At 47.5% G+C, this 22340-nt stretch overlaps 1 protein-coding gene across 1 annotated transcript; it reads right to left on the bottom strand.

The window, feature by feature from the left end:
- Positions 1-12000: 12000 nt before the first annotated feature.
- On the bottom strand, positions 12001-20804 carry pdgfaa (platelet-derived growth factor alpha polypeptide a). The gene is made up of 6 exons (XM_084465552.1): positions 20520-20804; positions 20108-20204; positions 17392-17502; positions 16306-16499; positions 12859-12985; positions 12001-12231 (listed from the first exon to the last, which is right to left on the bottom strand). Exons 1-6 carry the CDS (start codon positions 20604-20606, stop codon positions 12221-12223), a joined length of 627 nt encoding a protein of 208 aa, XP_084321678.1. The 5' UTR covers positions 20607-20804; the 3' UTR covers positions 12001-12220.
- Positions 20805-22340: the final 1536 nt, after the last annotated feature.

The following is a 22340-nucleotide window of genomic DNA, read 5'->3' as shown; positions in this document are numbered from 1 at the left end:
GTGTCGCGTTACCGCATCGTATCCCTTACGTGTGGGGTTTCCCACCGTGAGTCCCCGGTTGGCCAGGTGTGATGACTTCATTAGTTGAATTAGTTCAACAAAGACGGGATTGTTTAAAAAAGGTTCAGGTAAGAGAGGAAAGGTGAGTGGCAATGAAAGGATGGACAAGAGACAATGAATAGTACGGCAAACATCCACTAACTCGACATAACAAAGATACGAACAACGATAAAAGATCGACATAACAAAGATACGAACAAAGATAAGAATTGTGTTTATGTAAACACCTGTGTTTACATAAACACAATTCTTATTGCATGTTTTATGTGTAGATTTACCTTTCGGTTTGATTCACAATGTAATGAAAATCTCTACATCCCCATCCCTTATATATAGAGACATGCTTTCTGCATATCTATGTGGTTCATGTTAGTTCCATTGATTCCTGTTCACAAGTCAATACACTTCCACCAAAAGTTTGGATAAAAAGTACCCAGTGTTGAACGTTGCATTCACTTTCCCCCGCCAACCCGCTAGGCCCCAAAATTTAATTTCCTGCCCGAGTGAGGGACCAGCAACAAAGCAGGACGGAGGTGAAGGCTGTATGGGAGTGTGGACTAAGATGTACAGGAGCGGGCCTGGGCTCACATCTCCATGTGTCGCGGCTTAGGGCGCCGTGCCCGGTAAGACTCAGTTCTGATACTACATCCGCCGCTACGCTCAGACTGCCGCTGAAGAGTTATCTTCAAAGCCGGCCGCGGATTGACCTTTCATCTCCACACACTTCCTGCGTTACACATCCTATGTGCTACCAGCCCTGGGTAAGTCAATGTATTTTTTATACGTTATCCACAATCATTATACTCGCAGCAACAGTATTGAGGAATGGGTTGTTTTCTCTAGTTTGAATTTGAGCTGCTCTCTTGCAAAAAGTGGTTGATTTGATAAAAAAACATATTCTGTTTTTGGTCCATCAATCTGAATTCGTCATTTGATCAAACTTCCTCTGTTTTAAGTCACAGCAGTATCGAATACATCTTTTTCCATCCAAGTGTACAAAATTCATTCTCTCTTTCTATCATCCCTGACCACCACCACCTCCAACACCACCACCTCCAACACCACCTCCTCCACCGCCCCCACCCTCCAACACCACCTCCAACACCACCTCCAACACCACCACCTCCAACACCACCACCTCCAATACCACCTCCTCCACCGCCCCCACCACCTCCAACACCACCTGCAACACCACCTCCAACACCACCACCGCCAACACCTCCTCCTCCACCGCCCCCACCACCTCCAACACCACCTCCAACACCACCACCTCCAATACCACCTCCTCCACCACCCCCACAACCTCCAACACCTCCTCCAACACCACCTCCTCCAACACCACCTCCTCCACTGCCCCCACCCCCCGCCAACCCCCACCAGGGCCTGGGGCTCAACCGACACAGAGAGACCCTGCTGCTCTCAACTTGTGCTCCCTGAACCTGCGGAGAGGGGCAAGTGAGCAAGGAACATAGTGTAGCTGAAGAGAGAGAGAGGGGGGGGGGGGGGAGAGAGAGACAGAGAGAAAGAGAGAGAGAGAGAGAGAGAGAGAGAGAGAGAGAGAGAGAGAGAGAGAGCAAGAAACAAAGAGTACAGGTATGAGGTAAAAAAATCTCTGCAGCTTTCTCTGCCATAATAAACACAATAAGGAACACTTTCACTCGTTGCCAAGATGGACATCTTTTGAAATCCATATCCACCGTTTGATATTCCCCCTGCGTAGGCGCACATGTTTGTGTTATGGGGAGAGATAAAAGCGGGGGGAGATGACAGGGATGAAAAATTAGAAAGGGAGTGGTGAGAGTTGTGTGATAGGAACAAGCCCAAATCAAAGCAAGATGTGAGGAGAATCAAACAAAGAACAGCAAAACAAAAGGGAGAGAGATGTGTGCTGCGGCGGCGGCCCACCAGGGAAGCCACATGTGGTCTCCACCACTTTGATGTCTGCTGCACTGTACCACAGACACCACTGGCAGAGCGCTTTCCCACTCTGTCAGACACACGGCTGGAGGTGGTGATGGGGCGGGGTGGAGGGAGGGTGAATACAATTCTGTATTTCATTATTTCTCTCAGACATGCGACGGGTAAGATTTACTGGCAATACCAGCACGTCATGACGATGAAGACATTGTTGAGGAATGTGCGTGTGTTTCTGTGCGTGCGTGTGTGTGTGTGTGTGTGTGTGTGTGCCTGAATCAGTACTCGATGCAAAGTTTGGGTGGTGTAGGTTTGACTCCCACTGACCTCAGCCGACTGCGTGAGACCATCCAGACACCGGCCCATCCCCCCTCCCCCCCCCCCCCCCCCCCCCCCCACCGTACCCACCCTGGTGGACAGCAAGCCGGCACCTGACCTGACAGTCGGACAAAGAACGCGATCGGGGACATGGGGGTGGGCGGGAGGGGGGGGGGGGGGGGCATAGGTCAAAGGTCGGGAGCAGAGTCTGGACGTGGAAAAAGACAGGGGGGGGAAAGAGAGAATGAATCGGTAAATCACCGCGAGTCATCCCGCATCAATTCATCTTCTTCTTATTAAGCCTCACAGGGAGACCGTCAGGGGAGACCGCCGCCGGGGGCCTCACAGAGAGACCGCCAGACCGCCGTCTCCCGCAACGCAGCGGGGTCAACCGATTGGACCGGAGCGGCCAATCAAGGCCTCCGCGGGGCTCGTCTCCTCTCCACGCTCCGCCTCCGTCCACGCCGCTCTCTCTCTTTTTCTCACACTCTCTCTGCCGACCCGGAGTACTGCCTGTTTTCATCGTGTGAGGTGTTCATTAATCCCTGTGCTAACTGGTGCATGCCAATGCCTTCCCCAGGATTAATCATTCTCCATGTGTCGGCCTTTTTCTCCCTGATAATGTCAACTCCCGGTATCAGAGTGTCAAAGTACTCTCCTCTCTATTTCCCGGCGGTCTCTCACTCTCTTGCACTACAAACGACCACGCAGACCATGCAAGGGAAAAACAAAAAGGACAAAAGACCAGATATAACAGATTTGGGGGAGTGGGGGTCGGGTGGGGGGAGGTCTACAACCAATGGTCTGGCTTGAGCACGGTGTTATTAGTCAGCAGGCTGCACCCCATCCTCACCCTACCACAGTCCACGTGTCCAGCGAGGCCCTTACATAAAATAATCCATACCTGTGTTTGCACTCTCCTCTCTCCCTACACGTCAGAGTTCCTCCAGAGGGGGACGCGTAAAGAGGGCTTACGGCTTTTTAAGCCTCATAAATGACCGACTATGGGCTGTCATCTGTAGTGCGGATATCAAGGAAGCAATGTTTTGCTACCCTGGACAACATGATGGGCAGATCTCCAGATGTACAGGGGCCAAAGAGAGAAGTCCCAGAATTGACTCACTAAATACTAAATAACCACTGATATTTGAGGTTGAGTCTTACTCGATGCCAGACATCTGCTGATCTGCAGAACCTTGTGCCAAGTTGGGCGTGTTTCTCCAAATCACCAAGTTATTAATGATTTGAACACTTCCTTGAGGAAAAGCTGTGTTTGTTATTACCAGGGAGCACTCACACGCTCTCTGAATGCTCATTGAAGTAATAAATCCCGATTTACCATTGGCCCAGTGCCCTTGTATGCCTCTTTAGTCCTCCCTGTCTCTGAGGGAGCACCCTTCCTCTTTCAGCCCATTGATGTCTTTCTCTTCTTTATGCCTGCTGGCCTGAATCACACAGCCAGCCAGTTTTCCACCAGTGTCTGCTCTGAATGCTCCGTATCTCAAACAGAACCCGTTTTTGTACTGCATCACTACCTGGGTCGTTTGTAATGTACCGTAGTTAGCAGAGTTCATACCAAAGTGAAGTGTTTTTTTTTTTTTTTTTTAATCACTTGGAGGAATGGCAAACTGAATTTGGCGCCTTGGGTGTGTTAATGTCTAACAATGCTTTACACAAATATATTACTCTCTACTTGCTTTAGTACTGGTCTTATCACATATTAAGAATTTCATGAGTTTCTTTAAGCATTCATTGACCTTGTAAAGCGCCAAAAATATCTTCAAAAGACCTTGCATGAGCTTACCAGATTGGAATTCATTCAACTTGAATTTGACTCTTTGTAGCATGCTATTCAGCTCCTAGATGGCCCTTTCTGCTGTGTTGGAGCAGGCAAACTTTGTATTGTGTTTCTTCAATGGAGCCATGGGCTACTACAGATTTCAGATATGGTTTTCTTTGTTCAGTATATGGTTTGCCCACAGACTTAACACCTCTTTCGCACAGTCCAAGTACTGAGCTCTTTTGGTTCCAAGTCAAGCTTGCCAAGTAGTGAGGCAATCATTCAGTATGACTTCAAACAGCATAGAGGCTTAAAAACAATAGTAACAGCCACAGTCGGAATCACAGTGACTCATTAGTTCTGTGTCATGTAAAAAACCAAGGCAAAATCTGCCAGAATGACAGAAGACATGAGCCGCAGGAACCCGTAGAATTTAACATCTGCACACACGCACACACACGCACACACACGCACACACACACACACACACGCACACACACACACACACGCACACACACACGCACACACACGCACACACACACACACACACATACACACACACACACACATCCTTCTCCAGGTCTCCAGAGGTTCCTTCGGGACATTGCTGGTGCTCCACGTATACTCCATGCCTCAATGTCATGCAAATACATGCACACAAACACAAACACCCCTCTATTGTTAGACTAACACTCACACACAAACTATAAACACACATTTAGCCGGCGACAACACCCCCCCCCCTCCCCCCCCCCCACACTCTAACCCATGGGCTCCCCCCGCCCGTGCCCACCCCTTCCCAAAGCTGTTTGGAGTGACTGCGGTGAGTCCATCAAAAAGCACTTAACGGCAGCCTGCAGAGCCGCCCCCACCCGCCCCACCGCCGGGCCCAGTGTGGAGCTCACCACTGTGGGTGGTGGCAGGCCGTGTGCACCGGGCCGGCTGGGAGACAAAGGTCCCACCGCAGGGACGCTAGACGACAGAAAGTTGGGATGGGGGTTGAGTTTTTTGTTTTGTTTGTTTCTTTAAGAAATGGAAAGGAGCTGGTCTGTTGCACGGGCCGAGGCCGCCGCCACACTGGTGTGTTTTCTATTTAGAGCGAAGGAGTGATTCAGCGTGTGCTGTTTAATGTTCTTTAGGTTTTCTATTGTGCTTTTTTGTTTGTTTGGCTCCATCGTTTATGATGCTACGGCCGTGTGGGACCAGAGCAAAAAACATTGTCACACCAGTGATTGTACATTTTTATTTTCGTCAGTATGTGAAACAGAAAACATCTTCCAAGCTGAAGACAGCGATGTTTAAGCTTCATATGATATTTCGAAGACAAGCTTGCAGTTAATGTGACAAATGTATTGAGGAGACAGTGAGGAATCAAACTGAACAATTGTTTTAGCAACAGACTGACGTCTGCAGTAAGTAAACTTCATTCAGCTCCTTGGCACAACTGAACGTTGAAATCCCAGACAAACACCGTGAATACGACAGCACCAGACTCTGAGAAGGATATTGAATATGAAGAGGGAAGCTACTCAGACATGCTTTATTTATTTGAACCGGAGTATTCAGAACAAGATCTGCAATCAAACTGCGGGGGGTCGGGACAATGAGAATACAGCTTACTGGAGCAAGAACGGGAATGACGGTCGTTCTATTTCCGTGTAACCATTTGAATTTGATGAAATGCAACAAAATCTGACCAAATGACGAGATCATATGCAGATCGTATGATTATTTAGAAAATGCATTTTTAACCCGCTCAACACAAGTGGTCAAATAAAGGCACGTAACATTTTGGAAATTCACTTCCATGTATTTGAGGTAGGGAAGGGAACGAAAGGGGAAGTGGAGTTTACGTGAAATATGCAAAAAGGGTCAACTATTGCTTTGAGTTCATATTATGCCTCCATGGAAAGTATACAGACTGCACCTACATACAGTACTGTATAACTTGGCCTCAAGTCCATAGGCTAAAGGATAGGCTGATGTCACACTAGTACCAAACGACAGGTAAGCTGGAGATGGAGTTATCATTCAGTTTTAACAGTTTCTTAACCATGACATTCTTTAAGTATTTACTTGTGAAAGCACTTTGTCAGTCAAAAGAAAGTCTTAGAACACTATACACAATATATAATGACAAGTTGGAGATATATATCGTAATATCACAACTCACACCCATCACAAAACACTAACCGATAACACCCTGAATCAAATAGATTGCAACCAAATTCTCTGTTTCATCATGACGACATTTCCCTGGATGGTGAGCGAAAATACACTCCATTGTAGTATAATCTCTGAAGCATTTAAACCCTGAGGATTAAAACTAAAAACGCCAGTGGGGAAAAGGAGAAACCCACGAAGAGGGGAAAGGCCAAGGGACACAATGGATTTGGTTTATGAAACAGTTCCGTTTTGGGACCAGATCATGGATGGGTTATATAGCTACAAAGTCATAAATTGGGTAGTTTATGGGTTTTTAGTTCAGGTATTAGGTTACGGCTTAGTTATAGTTCCAGGTTGATGCAACGCAAGGGGGTTTACGGACCCATTAGGTCCTTGCGGACCCTTCTTGCGTCCACCGCAAGGGCCTGACGTGCGCCTCCAAAAAATTGGAGGTGCTCCAAAACCTTGTGCCGCAGCAAGGGCTGTGATTGGTCCGCTAACTAAAACCTGACGCAGAACCAAAACAGGTTCATGACTGAGTTGAAGCGTTTGCATCATTGCGTGGGCTGTGCACAAATTCCACAACAATACAACTCACTGTAAGCAATCACCCCAACAAGTCCAAGCAACCTCCATCCACTAATAAAGGAATGGGCCTACATAGTGGGTTACTAACGGCGGTACTCATTGAAGCTGTTGGGTGGCTAAGTTTGTCCAGATTGTTTGGTCAAAAGCTCACGATAACAAGCAACAGGGATGCTTGTTTTTATCTACTTTGGTAGTGACGGTAAACAGAGTAAACGCAGTCCAGCCCTACAATCTAGATCGCAGACTTGGTTTTCTCAGTCTTTATTTGGCATCGTAGCTTAAAATAATGCTTGAATATGTGTCACATCATCAAATATTCCAGGATGATTTGAAGCAGGCTAACTGCTGAAACTGATGTTGTTATGGTGCTAAATGTTGCCAATTGGTACCGGTTGGTGATATCGCTATCTCCATTGGCGGCCCGAAGATGCTCATCACAATTCTTGTTTTCTACAGGCATAGACTATACTTTTTAACTATGGCCGGAAATGTGATTTAGCCTACATTGGGGGGGATGATCGTTGGTCATCACGTTGCAAAAGTAATCACAATTCGTGAGAATATGTTTAGGCATGTGGAAAGTATATAATAATTGCACTTTGATAGGCTTCTGTTTTGCTATTGGTTTGATGAAGGTGACGCATCCCCTTTGAACCATCTTCCATATGTCCTTTTTCCGAACATGGTCCACTGTATGTGTGCATCTGTCTTATACCATTCTAACCCACTGCACATCTGTCCCTGTCTGTTAGTCCTTCCATCTGTGTATCATCTTTTTATGTAACATGCAGTGACGATATACTATTAATATTCCAAATCGGGGTCCAACACTCCATTTTTTGACTTGTTGAGGCTTCCCTCCATGCTGCCTCCGGCCCGTCAGAGCGACATGGAGCTCCAGAGAGACGCTCTGGTATTAGCAGGGTGTGCTGCCCAGCCAGAAGGCATAGGAGTCGTGTGTGAGGGTGTGTGTGTGTGTATGTGTGTGTGTGTGTGTGTATGTGTGTATGTATGAGTGCATGCCTGCGTGTGTGTGTGTGTGTGTGTGTGTGTGTGTGTGTGTGTGTGTGTGTGTGTGTGTGTCTGAGTGTGTGTGTGTGTGTGTGTGTGTGGGTGTATGTATGAGTGCGTGCCTGCGTGTGTGCGTGTGTGTATGTATGAGTGCGTGCCTGTGTGTGTGCGTGTGTGTGTGTGTATGTGTGTGTGTGTGTGTGTGTGTGTGTGTGTGTGTGTAGTTGTGCAGCTATCATGTGCATTAAGCTGTATTGTTTTTCAGGTCAGGGCTGAAACACTGGGATTCAGGTTGTCATGTAACGGATTAACAGAAACTAGAGAGAGGGGGGGAGAGAGACTACAGAGGAGGATGTAAAAAGGGATGATGGGAACTGCCAAGGCAAAATAAACCATACAGTAAGACATTGAACCCAAGTGGACACATTGATGAGGTAGGGAGGAAAGGAAGGAGAAAAATAAGAATGAAGAAAATAAGAAAGAGCGAGGGAGAGAGGGAGAGAGGGAGAGAGGGAGAGAGAGGGAGAGAGAGGGAAAGAGAGGGAGAGACACAGAGATAGAGGGAGAGATGGAGAGAGAGATGGGGAGAGAGAGGGAGAGAGGGTAAGAGGGAGAGAGACAGAGAAAGAGGGAGAGATGAGAGAGAGAGGGAGAGAGGGAGAGAGGGAGGGAGGCAGAGAGAGTGAGAGAGCTAGAGCGGGAGAGGGGGAGGGAGGGAGAGAGAGGGAGGGAGCGAGGGAGAGAGAGAGCAAGAGAGAGAGAGGGTGCCATAAGGAACGTTTGACCGCAGTTCAGCTCATTAACAGAAGAGAGAAATGGATAAGGGTCTTAAGCAATCACAGACCAAAATCTTTGGCTTTATCTGACTCCTACTGGCCGCTTAGCGCAGGTTGTGCTTGACCCACGGGACATTCACCAGTTAATCTGCTGTCTAATCTTCTAAGCAGGGATTTAAAGAGATGTACACCACCACCAAACACACACACAGCCACGCGACCACCCACACATACTCAAACATACGTAACGCCCTGGTACACACAATAAACACATACATACACTTTCATGTCCTCTCACACAAATGTCTAGTTACATCGCATCCCCCCCCCTATTACACTATATAAAATAAGGCACACACACACTGAAACGTGTATACTGATCGAGTATCAATTGGGATCTTTTATTCACTAAAGACAACTCGTGGCATTTTATCACAGAAGTAAAAAACTGTCCAGCAGTTCGTGAAACAGTATAAAGGATGCATCCACGTTGACAAGGCCTCGTCGGTCGAGAGTAAAGTTAAAGTTGTATAATACAAGGTGCAACATGAGACGAACAGCAGGTCCATCGACTCGCTGAGAACCATGGGGGAATAAAGTATTTTCAGCAAGGTGAAGAGGTGGGATGTGCTTCCATTAGTAATCTCATACATTCTCTTGTCCGCAGACTCAGTCGTGCACTGTGGATTTTAGGCAACGTTGAATCTTGGACATAGTTTTCCCAATGCATTTTTTTGGTATTTGACCATTTGCCTCTTCTTCCTCCTAATGAATAATAAGTAATTCTCTTTACAGCTGTTTTTATCATTTATCGATTTCCCTCATTGCACCGTCTTTGTGTGACATATTTTAATCTTCTAATGAAAACTATTTGTACTGTGCAGTCTCTCTCGGCTCCATGAATACATCTGACCAGTACACTAGAATACAACAGATTACAATGAGCAGTATTCTACTAGAAACTCTGCATGCTGGTGTGGCAGATCTGCCCTCTGGATAAAACACAAAAAGCTTTGAAACACAAAAAAAATATTATTATTATTATTTTTTCCCCCGTTGCTTGGTACAGTGTTTTCCTTGTTCTGCATGTGCAGCCTTGCTCAATTACGAAGTTTATGTATTTAGAGCGAGGCGTCGGCCAATGTCTGCACTGCAGCACACGGTTCCGCGCGTTCCAAGAGCAACACGGCAGCAAAGTGTGTTACACAACAAGCGTCCACCACCGTCTAGCATGAGGTCAGCCCTTCTATCTGCCTCGCTGCCGATCTGCGCTGCCATTGGTTCACCCCGACGGAGTCACAGCCATTTACGCTAGTCCTAATTAGTGGCTGACGTCTAAAATATAAAGGGCTGTTTCAGAGCGGCGCGACGTGTTGAGCGGAGCCTTGGCGTGCGTCGCGTCAGATGGCCGGTCTGAGGAGCGCCACTGGGGTTTGGAAGGGCAGCGTGGGGAGGTAGTCTCTGGGGGTTTGGTTTTGGGTCCGAATCCACTTTAACCACACACGAACGCACGCGTGCGCACACACACACACAACACACACACACACACACACACACACACACACACACACACACACACACACACACACACACACACACACACACACACACACACACACACACACACACACACCGAAAGGTACAGCCCACTATTTAGAGAAGTGTTGGATGCTTTTCCCTAACTATCATAGCCAGGGCAGGTGACCCAATGCCAAATGCGAAACAAACTGCGAAAGAAAATCAACACAAAATTCACTGAACATTGCAGGAGAAAATATGTTCTTGCAAAAACGTACAATGGAAAGAATCTAATATATAGTTATAGTTGGACCACTAGGTTAGCAGGGGAGCTTGGCTGAGCAACATCGCACCGCGCTAGCAAGGCAATGACTCTCAAATCGATTTTAATTGCCGTTCAGGATTTCTTGGCTATTACGTTATGTAGCCAAAATAATATAACAGTCCTAAGATGTATTCATGCCCACAGTCTTTATTTAACATTAACAAAAATTTGATGTTATTGCTGAATAAACCACCAAGTGATCCCAGATGTCCTGCACTAATCCCACCAAATGGACTGGATACAGTAGAGGGAACTGTAATATTGGGACTGAAATCTTTCACTTCTCTGTGTTACAACAACTTAAATAGCAATTGCTTTTTTGGATGTAATCTTTGTGGGATTTTTTCAAATATACTTTGTTTGGTTAACGGAGCTGGACATGCTTGTTCATTGTGTTCATCAGATGGCGCAACAGCAATTACCCATGTTTCACCACAGATTGAGCTACTTATTAGTGTTTGCCCTTTACATGTTCAAGGACAGAAGAACATAAACAAACCCTTGTGTATGTTTGGTACCTTCAGCACATACATCTGTGAATAATTCTAATATAATAATGTGTGAATATCAGCTAGAACATAGTTTATGTGAATAGTGTCCAGCAAAAATCGAATAACGATAACAGTAGGTCAGGCTAATAATACCGCATTTAGCAAGCAGCAGAGGTCATGGCACATGGTGAATGTCTGCCTGCTACACACGATTTGGACTCTGCTTTTCTTTCAGCTTATTTGAGAATATTGTGTGCTTGTGTTTGAGTTGAGATAGAAATAAGGGCCATACTTGCATTTCCCAAGTGATGTTAGGGTCAACATCGCAATGTTTAGGACAATGTTGCAGGCATATTAAAACACACACACACACACATTCAACCACACACACACACAGCTGTGCAGAGTGCGTATTTATATAAATAGTTTATTAGTATCATAACATGTACAGAGGATAACTATCCAGCTTGTATGCAGATAACATGGCCAGAGTGGAAAATAAGATTCATAGCAAAATTAAAGGTTATAAAAATATAGAATATTTACAGCATGTTTGTGTTTATGTGTGCTTTGTTTTTTTTGTGTGTGTGTGTGTGTGTTTTACATGGATGTGTCGGTGTGTGTGTCTCTCCGTGGATGTGTGTCTTTTGGTAGCGGCGTAAGTCTTTGAATATGAAATGTACTCCGAGCCATTGTCCGCAGACAGAATCTTCTGGAACATCCGGGGGGGGGCTTCTGAGAGGCTTTTAATCCCGGTTCACTGAGTGGGTCGCACACTTAAGTCAAAGATAAGACTCGTAACCCTGCCAGCCAAACTCACCATTTTCACCATTCAATTTCGCCCAAAATTAAAAAAAAAGGTCACTTCCCCCCCACACACACACCCCTTCCCCCCCCCCCCCCCCCCCCCCCCCCTCCATGACCCACGGAGGCCATGGCAAGGCAATGGCTTTTTTATGATTTGGTTTGGATGCGCCGCCTGTTCACTCAACCTTACTAAGAGAGAGTCACTCGCTGGCGGAGGATCCCCTGCGTTTGAATCCAAGATGGCCTCATCCTCTGGTCCTCTGACCTGCTCTACATGTCCTCATCTCCTCCACCCTGGCGTGACCCGTGTCCGTGTCAGCGTTGCCCGGAGCACCGCAGGAATGTAACAGCGTCTTCTTCTCAAAACACAGTTGAATCTCTGCTTTTATTCCTCCATCTTCTGTCTTCTTCTTCTTCTTCTTCTTCTTCTTCTTCTTCTTCTCCTCCGCGTCTGTCCAGCCGTTCCTTACCGGATGCCTGGTGGGGTAGAGGAGGGAGGGAGGAAGTCCGTTAAAGAACCGGGGGGGGTTGAGGAATCTTCCATTCACCGCAATTAGGACTCTGATCTCTCATTGGCTAGTTGTACGTTACACCAAAGGATTGTGTTTGTGTGTGTATGTGTGTGCACTAGTGTGTGTGTGTGTATGTGTGTCTGTGCGTGTGTGTGTGTGTGTGTGAGAATGTGGGGTCACTAGTGCGTTTGTGCACAATAATGGCATGCATGTGTCTGTGCGTTTGTCTGTGTGTATGTGTGTGTGTGTGTGTGTGTGTGCATGTGACATTGTGCATGTGTTCCTCCTGTGTGTGTGTGTGTGTGTGTGAGTTCCTATAAAGGGAAGAAGGGGGGGGGCCGAGCTCAATGTCTCCAGGGTGTAGTTTGAGCAGAGAGGAAAAACCCCGCAAATACCTCAGATCTGTTATCAGCTCCTATCGCTGTAGAGACACACACTCACACAACGCCAGTCACACGGGAAATGGGAAATAACCCTTGTAATCCAGCAGAAACATAAACTGGCACACACCACACACACACACACACACACACACACACACACACACACACACACACAGACAGACGCACGCACACAAGCCTTACTCCCGTACCATTGTCTGAGCGTGTGTGCGGGCTGCTCAGCGCTCTGTTGGTGCACGTGCAGTCGAGGTGCTCCTCCAGCCTAACCTGCACCTCCCTCAGCTTGGGCCGGCGCCGGACGTACTCCACCTTGGCCACCTGGCGGGCGGAGAGACAGGGAGAGGGAGATGGAGGAAGAGAGGGGAAGGCAACAGTGAGACAGCACCAAGAATGTGTGTGTGTGTGTGTGTGTGTGTGTCTGTGTGTGTGTGTGAGTGAGTGAGTGAGTGAGTGAGAGAGAGTGTGTGTGAGGGGTCGGTGGATGAAATGTGTAGTGAAAGAGGGAGGAGGGAGTCCTCATCCGTCCTGCTGCCAGTTGACAAGAGGGAGCGGTCAGACCCATAGAGTGTGCCAGCGCATGCCAGGCAAAATGGCGCGGAAATAAGAGCCCGACGCGATCCCCCTGAATACAAAACTGTCAAAGCTATGAGGCAAGTCTGACTAAGTCGAAAAAAAAGAAAGTGTCCTCTAAATATGAGTCATGGTCTACGCGTGGTCACAAACTCAAACCGCCGCCATTTTAACAGAGTTTGAACGGGCTTTGGGGTCATTAAAGGAGACAAGAGGACAAGATGTCTTCCTCCTCCTCCTCCCTTTTCCTCCTCACTAGTTCCACAGTCAAGCCAACACAGGTCCAGGCACATGCATACACACCCATCAGCACCTCCGCACAAGTATAACACACACACACACACACACACATTCCCACTTGGCAGATACGGTGCCAAGGCCAATAAGGCTCCAGGACTGAGTTGAACAGCGTCCGATTGGTTCAAGTCTAAACATAGACGGAGGGAGGCAGGGGAAGCCGACACATTGAACACAGTTAGGTTGGTGTCCGCGTTGTGGAGTTCCCCGGAGGTCAGGGTCTGTGGCCTGTGAAGAAACCGTGGACAGATTGATTGGATCACGAAGGGACCATGTGAGAGAAGTTCCTCCTTTGAAACCAAATCACGCTCTGTTAGAAGAGTTGTTGTTGTTATCGTGCCTTTGGTACTGTTGGACGAGTAGGGCAGAGGAGAAGAGAGACAAGAAATGCGATAAAGCAATAAACAGAAAGGGAAGATGAAAACTAGGAGGGGAATGAAAAGAGGGAGAGGATGATGAAGAGGAAGAATCACAGACACACACACACGCACACACACACACGCACTCACACATCCAACCAGTGCTCTTGCAGTTGTCCCTGGCTGCATTATCTCAACATCCAGAAAAAGAAAAAAACAAAACAGGTACTGAAGTAATTGCCCTGTGGTGTGCCGATCAACCAGCCCTGAAATTCCCATCGTCCGCAGTCACCAAAGTTTCCATCTGCATTGAAACAAATCACAAGCCGTTGGACGGACATAACAGAGACATAAATCGAGGTCTCAATGAAGCTGATGGGAAAAGCTCAGAGGACCAAGAGCTCCAAGAGCAGTGGTTTGAAACAACTGTCCAGCATGGTGAAGGGAGATGGTCAGGCTGATACTAACACGCACACACACTCACAAGAACACACAATCCTAACCTCACCCCTTTAATATCAAACACTGCTGTGATGTGGCTGTGTGTGTGTGTGTGTGTGTGTGTGTGTGCTGTGTGTGTGTGTGTGTATGCGATGTGGCTGCATGTATGCGTGTGTGTGCGGCTGCATGTGTGTGTGCGTGTGTGTGTGTTCAGCTGCATGTGTGTGTGTGTGTGTGTGTGTGTGTGTGTGTGTGTGTGCATTGGTGTGCGTGTATCGATGGGTTTCTGCGAGGCCCGTCAGCCTTCGAGGCAGTCAGAGCTGGGTCTCAGGATATTCAGCAGGCTTAACTTTTGATTTCCTCCCGGCCAGACGGAGGGTCGCCTTCCTTTCATCTGGCTCCGGGTATCAGAAGCACCAGCAAACACCCAATCAAACTCCCCCTCCTCCTCCTCCTCCTCCTCCTCTCACTCCTTTCTCTCTTCACGCTTCCTTTCCTTTTCATCATGTTCTCAACTCTAAACTCTCTCTCACTCTCCCCCCCCCTCTCTCTCTCTCACTTACTCACTCAGTCTCTTTTCCCTCTCTCTAAATTTTTCCATCTCACTATCCTGCTCTCCCTCTCCCTCTCCTTAATTGATCCGATTTCCTCTGACTCGATTGATAGTCACATCGAAAGCATTATTCATTAATGCAATCCACACAACACACGCCGTGCAGAGCGTGTGTTGTGTGGATAATAAGGCTGAAGTCCTTTAGTTAGTGAGGCGAGATTAGCCAATAGGCTCTCACCTCCGTCTCTCACTGTCCCCCAAAGGAAAAGAGAGAGTATTTTCTAGAAGAAGTACTTCATAGTCGTCAATATGGGACATTCAAGTTTTTCATTCCCTTATGTTGCATCAATGCTTTTTTATATAAATATCAATCAGCAAACTAGAAACAGCCCTGCTCATTACCTTTGAGCCACAGTGCAATTGAGTGTACTTCTTACTGGATATGGCACACACACACACACACACACACACACACACACACACCAAGAAGTTCCAGCTGGCACTGTATGACTATAAACCAGTAGTTTAATAGGTCTTAATGGTGGCTCTGGCAAAGATCAAAAGGAAACTGAGCTGGGCTGAGCAAGCACAGCAAATACAGTAATGTAACTACACACACACACACACACACACACACACACACACACACACACTCACGCACGCACGCACACACACGCACACACACACACACACACACACACACACGTTTGCAATGCCCAGAAATACTACACACAAACAGTCACTAAGAATCAATCTAGAGGGTTCAATGACAACGCTATTGTTAGCCAATGGCTATACTAAAATCGCTGCAAATCACTCATAGGCATTTGTATGCCCGTTATTACATTCATGTACATGTGTGTGCCTGTCTGTGTGTGTGTGTATTTGCATTCATAAATAGTGTCAAAGTACACACTTATTGGTGGTGACCTTCTAACAGTGCCCGCTGAAAGGGCTGTGGATAAAAGGGTCTACAAAACGACTTCAGTCTCATAGATCCCAATGAGACGGAGGCTGAAGCCAGCACACTGTTTCAACATCAAGGTCTACTCCAGAGACTACTCTACTCTACTCTCAATAAGTCGGTAGTAGTTACTTTCCGATCCAAGCCCTGCGTTGAGGTTCTGCAATAAAAGCGGCCGAGTGCAGAGGTTCAGTTCAGCACGTGTTGGCATTTCATTTATTAATTTATTGGTTTATGTCAGGAAAATTACACACTAATCGGCAGTCAAACTGTAAGTGAGCCAGAGTTTACATCTGTCGTCCCGCAGGCCCTGGGTTTATGTTTTGACACCCCATATTACATCCAATCACTCCATCCCTCCGTCCCTCCACCCCTTTGGCGACACAATCAGAGCCACCCACCACCACCACCACCACCACCACCACCACCGAGACCTCGCCCCCTCCGGCCCTACCTTGACGGTGCGGTGGAGGACGCGGGAGGGCAGGCAGCACAGGTTGCCCGTGTTGCAGCAGCCGGAGCAGCGGCGCAGCTCCACGCAGGACGGCCACACGATGAAGTTGGCCGAGGACGGGTCCACCTGGGCCCGGGGGATGTCGTAGATCACCGTGCGCACCTTGCACAGGCCCGGCACCGCCTCCTCCACCACTAGGGGGCAGCCAGGCAGCCAGGACACAGTGGGGGGCGGGGGGGGGGGGATTGGTCAGACATGCACACACACTGTCTGTGTGTGTGTATGTGTGTGTGTTTGTGTTTTGTTGTTGTGTATTTGTGTGTGTGGATTGGGTGTGATCGATGTTGTGTGGAATTTCTACAGTTGCATATGTGGTCGATTTGAACCAGCACGTTGAAACGTGAGATTTTAATCTCAGAACAGGCTATGGTATGATTTATTTATTAATAATGTATAATGTTATAAGACACACCCACATTCCCTCCAAAAGTCTTTCGTCTCTGTATGTCTGTACTTCATCTCTGTATGTTTGTCTGTCCTATGTCTCTGTATGTATGTCTGTCCTTTGTCTGGTGTATGTCTGTCCTTCGTCTGGTGTATGTCTGTCCTTCGTCTGGTGTATGTCTGTCCTTTTTGTCTGGTGTATGTCTGTCCTTCGTCTCTGGTGTATGTGTGTCTGTCCTTCGTCTCTGGTGTAGGTCTGTCCTTCGTCTCCGGTGCATGTCTGTCCTTCTTCTCTGGTGTATGTCTGTCTGTCCTTTGTCTCTGTATGTATATATGTCCTTTGTCTGTATGAATGTCTGTTTTAATCGACAACCATTCATCTGATCTACTTCTCACTTGGCCAAGGAAATGCTGAGGACCCAGAGAGTACCAGAGAGAGCAGTATCAAGCATAAAGTGGTAATACCGTAGTTCGAGCAATAGTTTAGAGCGTTCTAAAGGATAAAGTACTGCACTAGTGTTGACGAAGGCTTAAGTATTGCACTGCACTAGAGTTTTTAAGGTGTGTGTTTGTGATTGTGAGTGCGCTTGTGTGTGTGTGTAGGTGTGTGTGTGTGTGTGTGTGTGTGTGTGTGTGTCTTACCAATGCTCCTCTTGTGCCTAGTGTGTGCTTGCAGTGAACTCTTTTGGTCATGGAAGCTGTGAGACAAGTCCTTCTGGTGACTGTGTTTGGTCTCCTCCATCACTTCATTATCTGAACAACACACACACATACACACACACACACACACACACACACACACACACACACACACACATACAAATGAATTACAGTTGTCTGAAAGAGGAATTGTGCTGAAACTTGATGCTGCTACGTTTAAAATAATTTGTTTTTGTTTGTGTAACAAATTGCATAACCACAGTTGCAAAACCACAAGTATCAACAAACTTGAGCTTGTAAACACAAACAAGACACACACCAGCACGTGATGGATCCAAACAGTTGTGCTTTCTATTGAACTGCTGAACATTTGACCCAATGAGCGCAGTGGATTACCGAAGCGGACACTCCAGCACGAGGTGAAACACACTCTCAAGGCGGGGCTGTTTTGCTCCTCAAAACCATCAGAATCGATAGGACTTTGGACCGGGCGTGTGCCTCTGATTACAGACACACACACCGCTTTGGGTTTCCTGCTTTCTGCTGGGCTGAAGGTTTACTGGCCGGCAAGTAAAAGTGAAACATTTAGTCTCCTGATAAAACGTGTTTTGTGGGTTGTTTTTTTCAAGCCTTGATAAGCTTTTGTCGTGTCATGTCAATGCCAATGCCAAAATATAGATTCTGTCTTCAGGGAAGTTTCCTGGAGTACACATCACACACAGAGTGTGTGTGTGTGTGTGTGTGTGTGTGTGTGTGTGTGTGTCTGTCTGTGTGTTAAATTCTCAGTGACAGGAATGAAGTGTCATGTGTCGGCACATAATGTGCTTAAAACACACAACAAAGTCTGTCCCTTTCTCTCTCTGTCTGGCTTTGTATGTGTGTCAGTGTGTCTGCATGTGACTGTGTGTGCATGTGACTGTCTGTGTCTGTGTTCGTGTGAGTGTGTGACTGTGTATGTGACTCTGTGTGTGTGTGTGTGTGTGTGTGTGTGTGTGTGTGTGTGTGTGTGTGTGTGTGTGACTGTGTATGTGAGTGTGTGTATCTGTCTGTCTGTGTCTGTGTCAGTGTGTCTGTGTCTGTATCTGTCTGTGTTTGGCTGTGTGTGTGCATGTGACTGTGTATTCGACTGTGTGTGTGCTGCGTGCATGGGTGCGCGCGCGCGCGTGTGTGTGTGTGTGTGTCTGTATGTGACTGTGTGTGACTGTGTGTGTCTGGGTGTGTCTCGGTGTCTGTGTTCCTGGTGACATGCAGGAATTTGAGCATGAATTATCCATAGCAACATGGTGGCCCTCTGGCTGATCTGCCCTGCAGCCAATAATAGGCAGCATGACAACAGCATAATGGACCGTGCTAATTGACTCCCGTCAGGCTGGGGCGGTGGTCGTGGTGGTGTTGATGGGGGGGGTTGGGGGTGATTGTGGTGGGTACTGGTGGTGGTAGGTGGGAGTAGTTGGGGGTTGGTGGTGGTAGGTTGGTAGTGGTGGTGGTGGTGGTGGTGGTGGCGGGGATGGTGGCAGTGGTGGTGGTGGTGCTTGCTGGTTGTGCTGGTAGTCGGGGTGGTGGTGCTAGTCGAGGTTGTGGTGGGGTGTGCTGGTGGTGGTGGTAGTGGCGAGGGTGGTGGAGGTGGTGGTGGTAGTAGTGGTGGTGGTGGTAGGTGGGGGTAGTTGGGGGTTGGGGTGGTGGTGGTAGGTTGGTAGTGGTGGTGGTGTTTGCTTGTGGTGCTGGTAGTCGAGGTGGTGGTGCTAGTCGAGGTTGTGGTGGGGTGTGCTGGTGGTGGTGTCAGTGGTGGTGGTAGTAGTGCTGGTAGTGTTGGTGAAAGTAGTTGGGGGTGGAGGTGGTGGTAGTGGTTGGTGGCGGTAGTGGTGGCGCTTGCTGGTGGTGATGGTGGGTTAGTGGTGGGTTAGTGGTGTGTGGGGTGGTGGAGGTAGTGGTGGGGGTGGGTTAGTAGTGGTGGTGGTTTAGTGGTGGTGGTGGGTTAGTGGGGTTGGTGGCGGGGATGGTGGTGGGGGTAGTGGTGGTGTCTGTCACACTCTCCATTTGCATGTGAATGGTGGCAGGATTAATCCTGCATGGCTCAGTCAGGGAGATGAAGGACTTCTCTCTGAAGGCCACCAGGGGTTACATTCAGAACCGACAAGGGCTTTTCAGCAGATGGAGTGTGGAGGTATTTCTCTGAGTGGGGAACGCGGGTTAAGGTCTGTATGGATTCAGTCCCACTAGGGCGGTACTACTACTACTACTTGTTGTATATACAAACCCGTTTTCCCCCTGCGTCCTGACCTCGCTATGTCCCACTACTATATTTCATAAAGATAGCGTTGGTTGAACTCAGTCGGTGGTAGTATAGGCGTTCGCTGTATGCTGTTTTGGTTGCCTAGCAACGGGTGACGCCTAAGCGTGAGTGTAGTTAGACAGATCTTCCTCTCGCTCATGTCCTTAATCAGACCCATCTTATCACACCTTGAGTCAAAACCTTTCAAAATTGCAGTGGTCGCATAATAAAAGAAACCAGACCAGTGCGCATGTTGACTACTGTTTGGCTTCACCTTAGTTTGTTTGTGAGAACAGAGCGAAACGCAAGGATCCGCCTCCACAAATATCAAATAAACCAATTAATTCATAAATAAACCCATTAAAAAAGGAGACAAAACACACAACATGCAACACCACGGCTATATGTGATATCAAAGCGCTTTACCTACGGAGTCTATCTCGAGCAGCCGCTGCAGGTCGCGGATGCTGTGGATCTCGCTGCGGGAGAGCCGCTCGAGCAGCTCCCGGGGTAGTGGAGACTCCTGGGGGGGCACAAGACCACATCAGATAAAGCCTTCTGTTCTGTAGGCCTGGCGACCAGGGACCCGCTGGTCATTCATTGGTTGATCCATACAACGAACATGTTACGGTCAGTTTTAGCCTTTACGTGCTTGGCCTACGATCAGAAGTGCGTAATTACGCAGCAGGCGTAATTACGAACGTCGTGCGTGGTGTTACTGTGTCTGTTACTGTGTTGCAATGCAAAGTTCAACAAAACCATCTGGTCCTCCGAAATGATAGGCTGTGTATTAAATTGAAAAGAAAAGTGATCAGACAACCGGTGCCATGGAGCCTACCTCAGCAGCGGTGCGTAACAGGCACAGGCAGAAGGCGATGAGGTGACAGGACGCGGCTTTCATCTCCTCTTCAGGTTTACTTGGCATTTGAATGGAGCAAAGTCCCCAGTGTGGCTCCCAGGTCGGAGATGCACAATAGACCGACCATCCCCACGGGAGTACCCGTGTAATCCACGATCAAACTGGGAAAACTAACCAACCAAAAGCCAAAACGCACATAAGTCGCTTCAAATGAACGGCTTTTACAGACAAACGGTAAACTTTGTTCAGGTCAAGTTGATCCTCGTTCTCCTGCTTCGATCAAACAGGTGAGCGCTTTAAAAAAAATTAGGCAACGTTCCTTAATCCCTTCCGAATATGTTCTTCATTTTCTCGTTCAATTCTTTTGGAAATGAAAGACACGTTTTCCATGACGATGCATGTAGGCCCGTGCATTAAACTCTAAAGGGAAAAGGGATAAAAGCGCGCAGGGTACTGAAACACTGACTCTCTCTCCTCTAAAACGCCCTCGGCGACGCGTTTGCAAACGGGCTGCATCGTAACAACTATGTTTAACGATACGAGCTTGGCGATATGACTGCGGTTCCCATTCTACGCGGAGATGTCGTGTGATCTCTGCAATGAATGAAGTCAGGATGCTTTGAGTCAGAGGATAAAAGCAGAGCCGCTTTTTGCCCGGCGGCGAGGCTCGCTCCCGCGACACTGCGGGCGCGCGCTTAAAATCCCATTAGCTTTTACTTGATACGCTTTTTAAAAATATATATATCTGTACTTCAAACACGCGAGTGTTTAAGAGTTTTTTGAACGCCTTATTAAAGAAACTTAATTTAATGTGTCTTCTTTCGAACAAAAAGCGTCTTTGTTGTCGCTGGTCCGCTGTGGCTGTCAGACACCGCGCTGAGTCACTGGCTGAGGATTCAAGGCAGCACTTTCACCAGCAACCTCCCCTACTAAATTAATTATTAGGAGGCAGGAAATGGGGCGTGTAATGACGGTTCTTAGAGCCTAGAGATTGTTTAATCATTAACCATCAGGTCTAAAGATTTCTCCTTCTTCCTGACCAGATTTGTTTTTATAAATAGCCCTATAATAGTTCACACAGGCCTCCTAGTGTTTCAGCAGGGGTTAAGTGGTGACACTTGAGTGGAGACATTGGCATGCATTCCCACGTATGCTTAGCAGTGTACTGTTCGGAAAGACGATTGTTCATTATTAATTAAAATGTATGTTTTACTCAGGCTTCACTCTCATGGCGCCCAGCCGTTTGTAACAGGTTGTTTGGGCCTATAGTGAACTAACCCTGAGCTGCTGGCACAGTTCAGCTAGCGAGGGTGATGTAATGTCAGACACACGGTTCAGGTTTTCCTCGGCTCTTGGGACACTTGGGGCCGGAGAGGGGGTCCGTGATAGCGGCACCTGCAAGCCAAGGCCTCCCAACGGACGGAAACAGCGACGCTTGAAGAACAATGCCTCGTAATAGGCACAGCGCTGCCATCTGGCGGTCAGGAATATTTTGTTTTTATTTTGTTCAGAATGAACATAGATTTTATCTTAATCTACATGTGTGTATATGTGTATTTATGTTGTAGTTAGTACTGTCAAATCTTGTTGTTTATGTCGTTTTGTAATATAAATTTTTGCATTTTACTTCAAGTAAACACACACACACACACACACACACACACACACACACACACACACACACACACACACACACACACACACACACACACACACACAGTTATTTAGTTGTCATGTAACATTCTTAGCATGTAAAAAGATACTTGGTAAAATAATGCAGTGTAGTTCAGTGCACAGTAG

This window comes from Micromesistius poutassou, assembly GCF_964030765.1.
Source record: "Micromesistius poutassou genome assembly, chromosome: 3".
In the NCBI taxonomy this organism is placed as follows: Eukaryota; Metazoa; Chordata; class Actinopteri; order Gadiformes; family Gadidae; genus Micromesistius; species Micromesistius poutassou.
The sequence above is the reverse complement of the archived record's forward strand: the minus strand, read 5'-3'. Positions and strand labels throughout refer to the sequence as shown.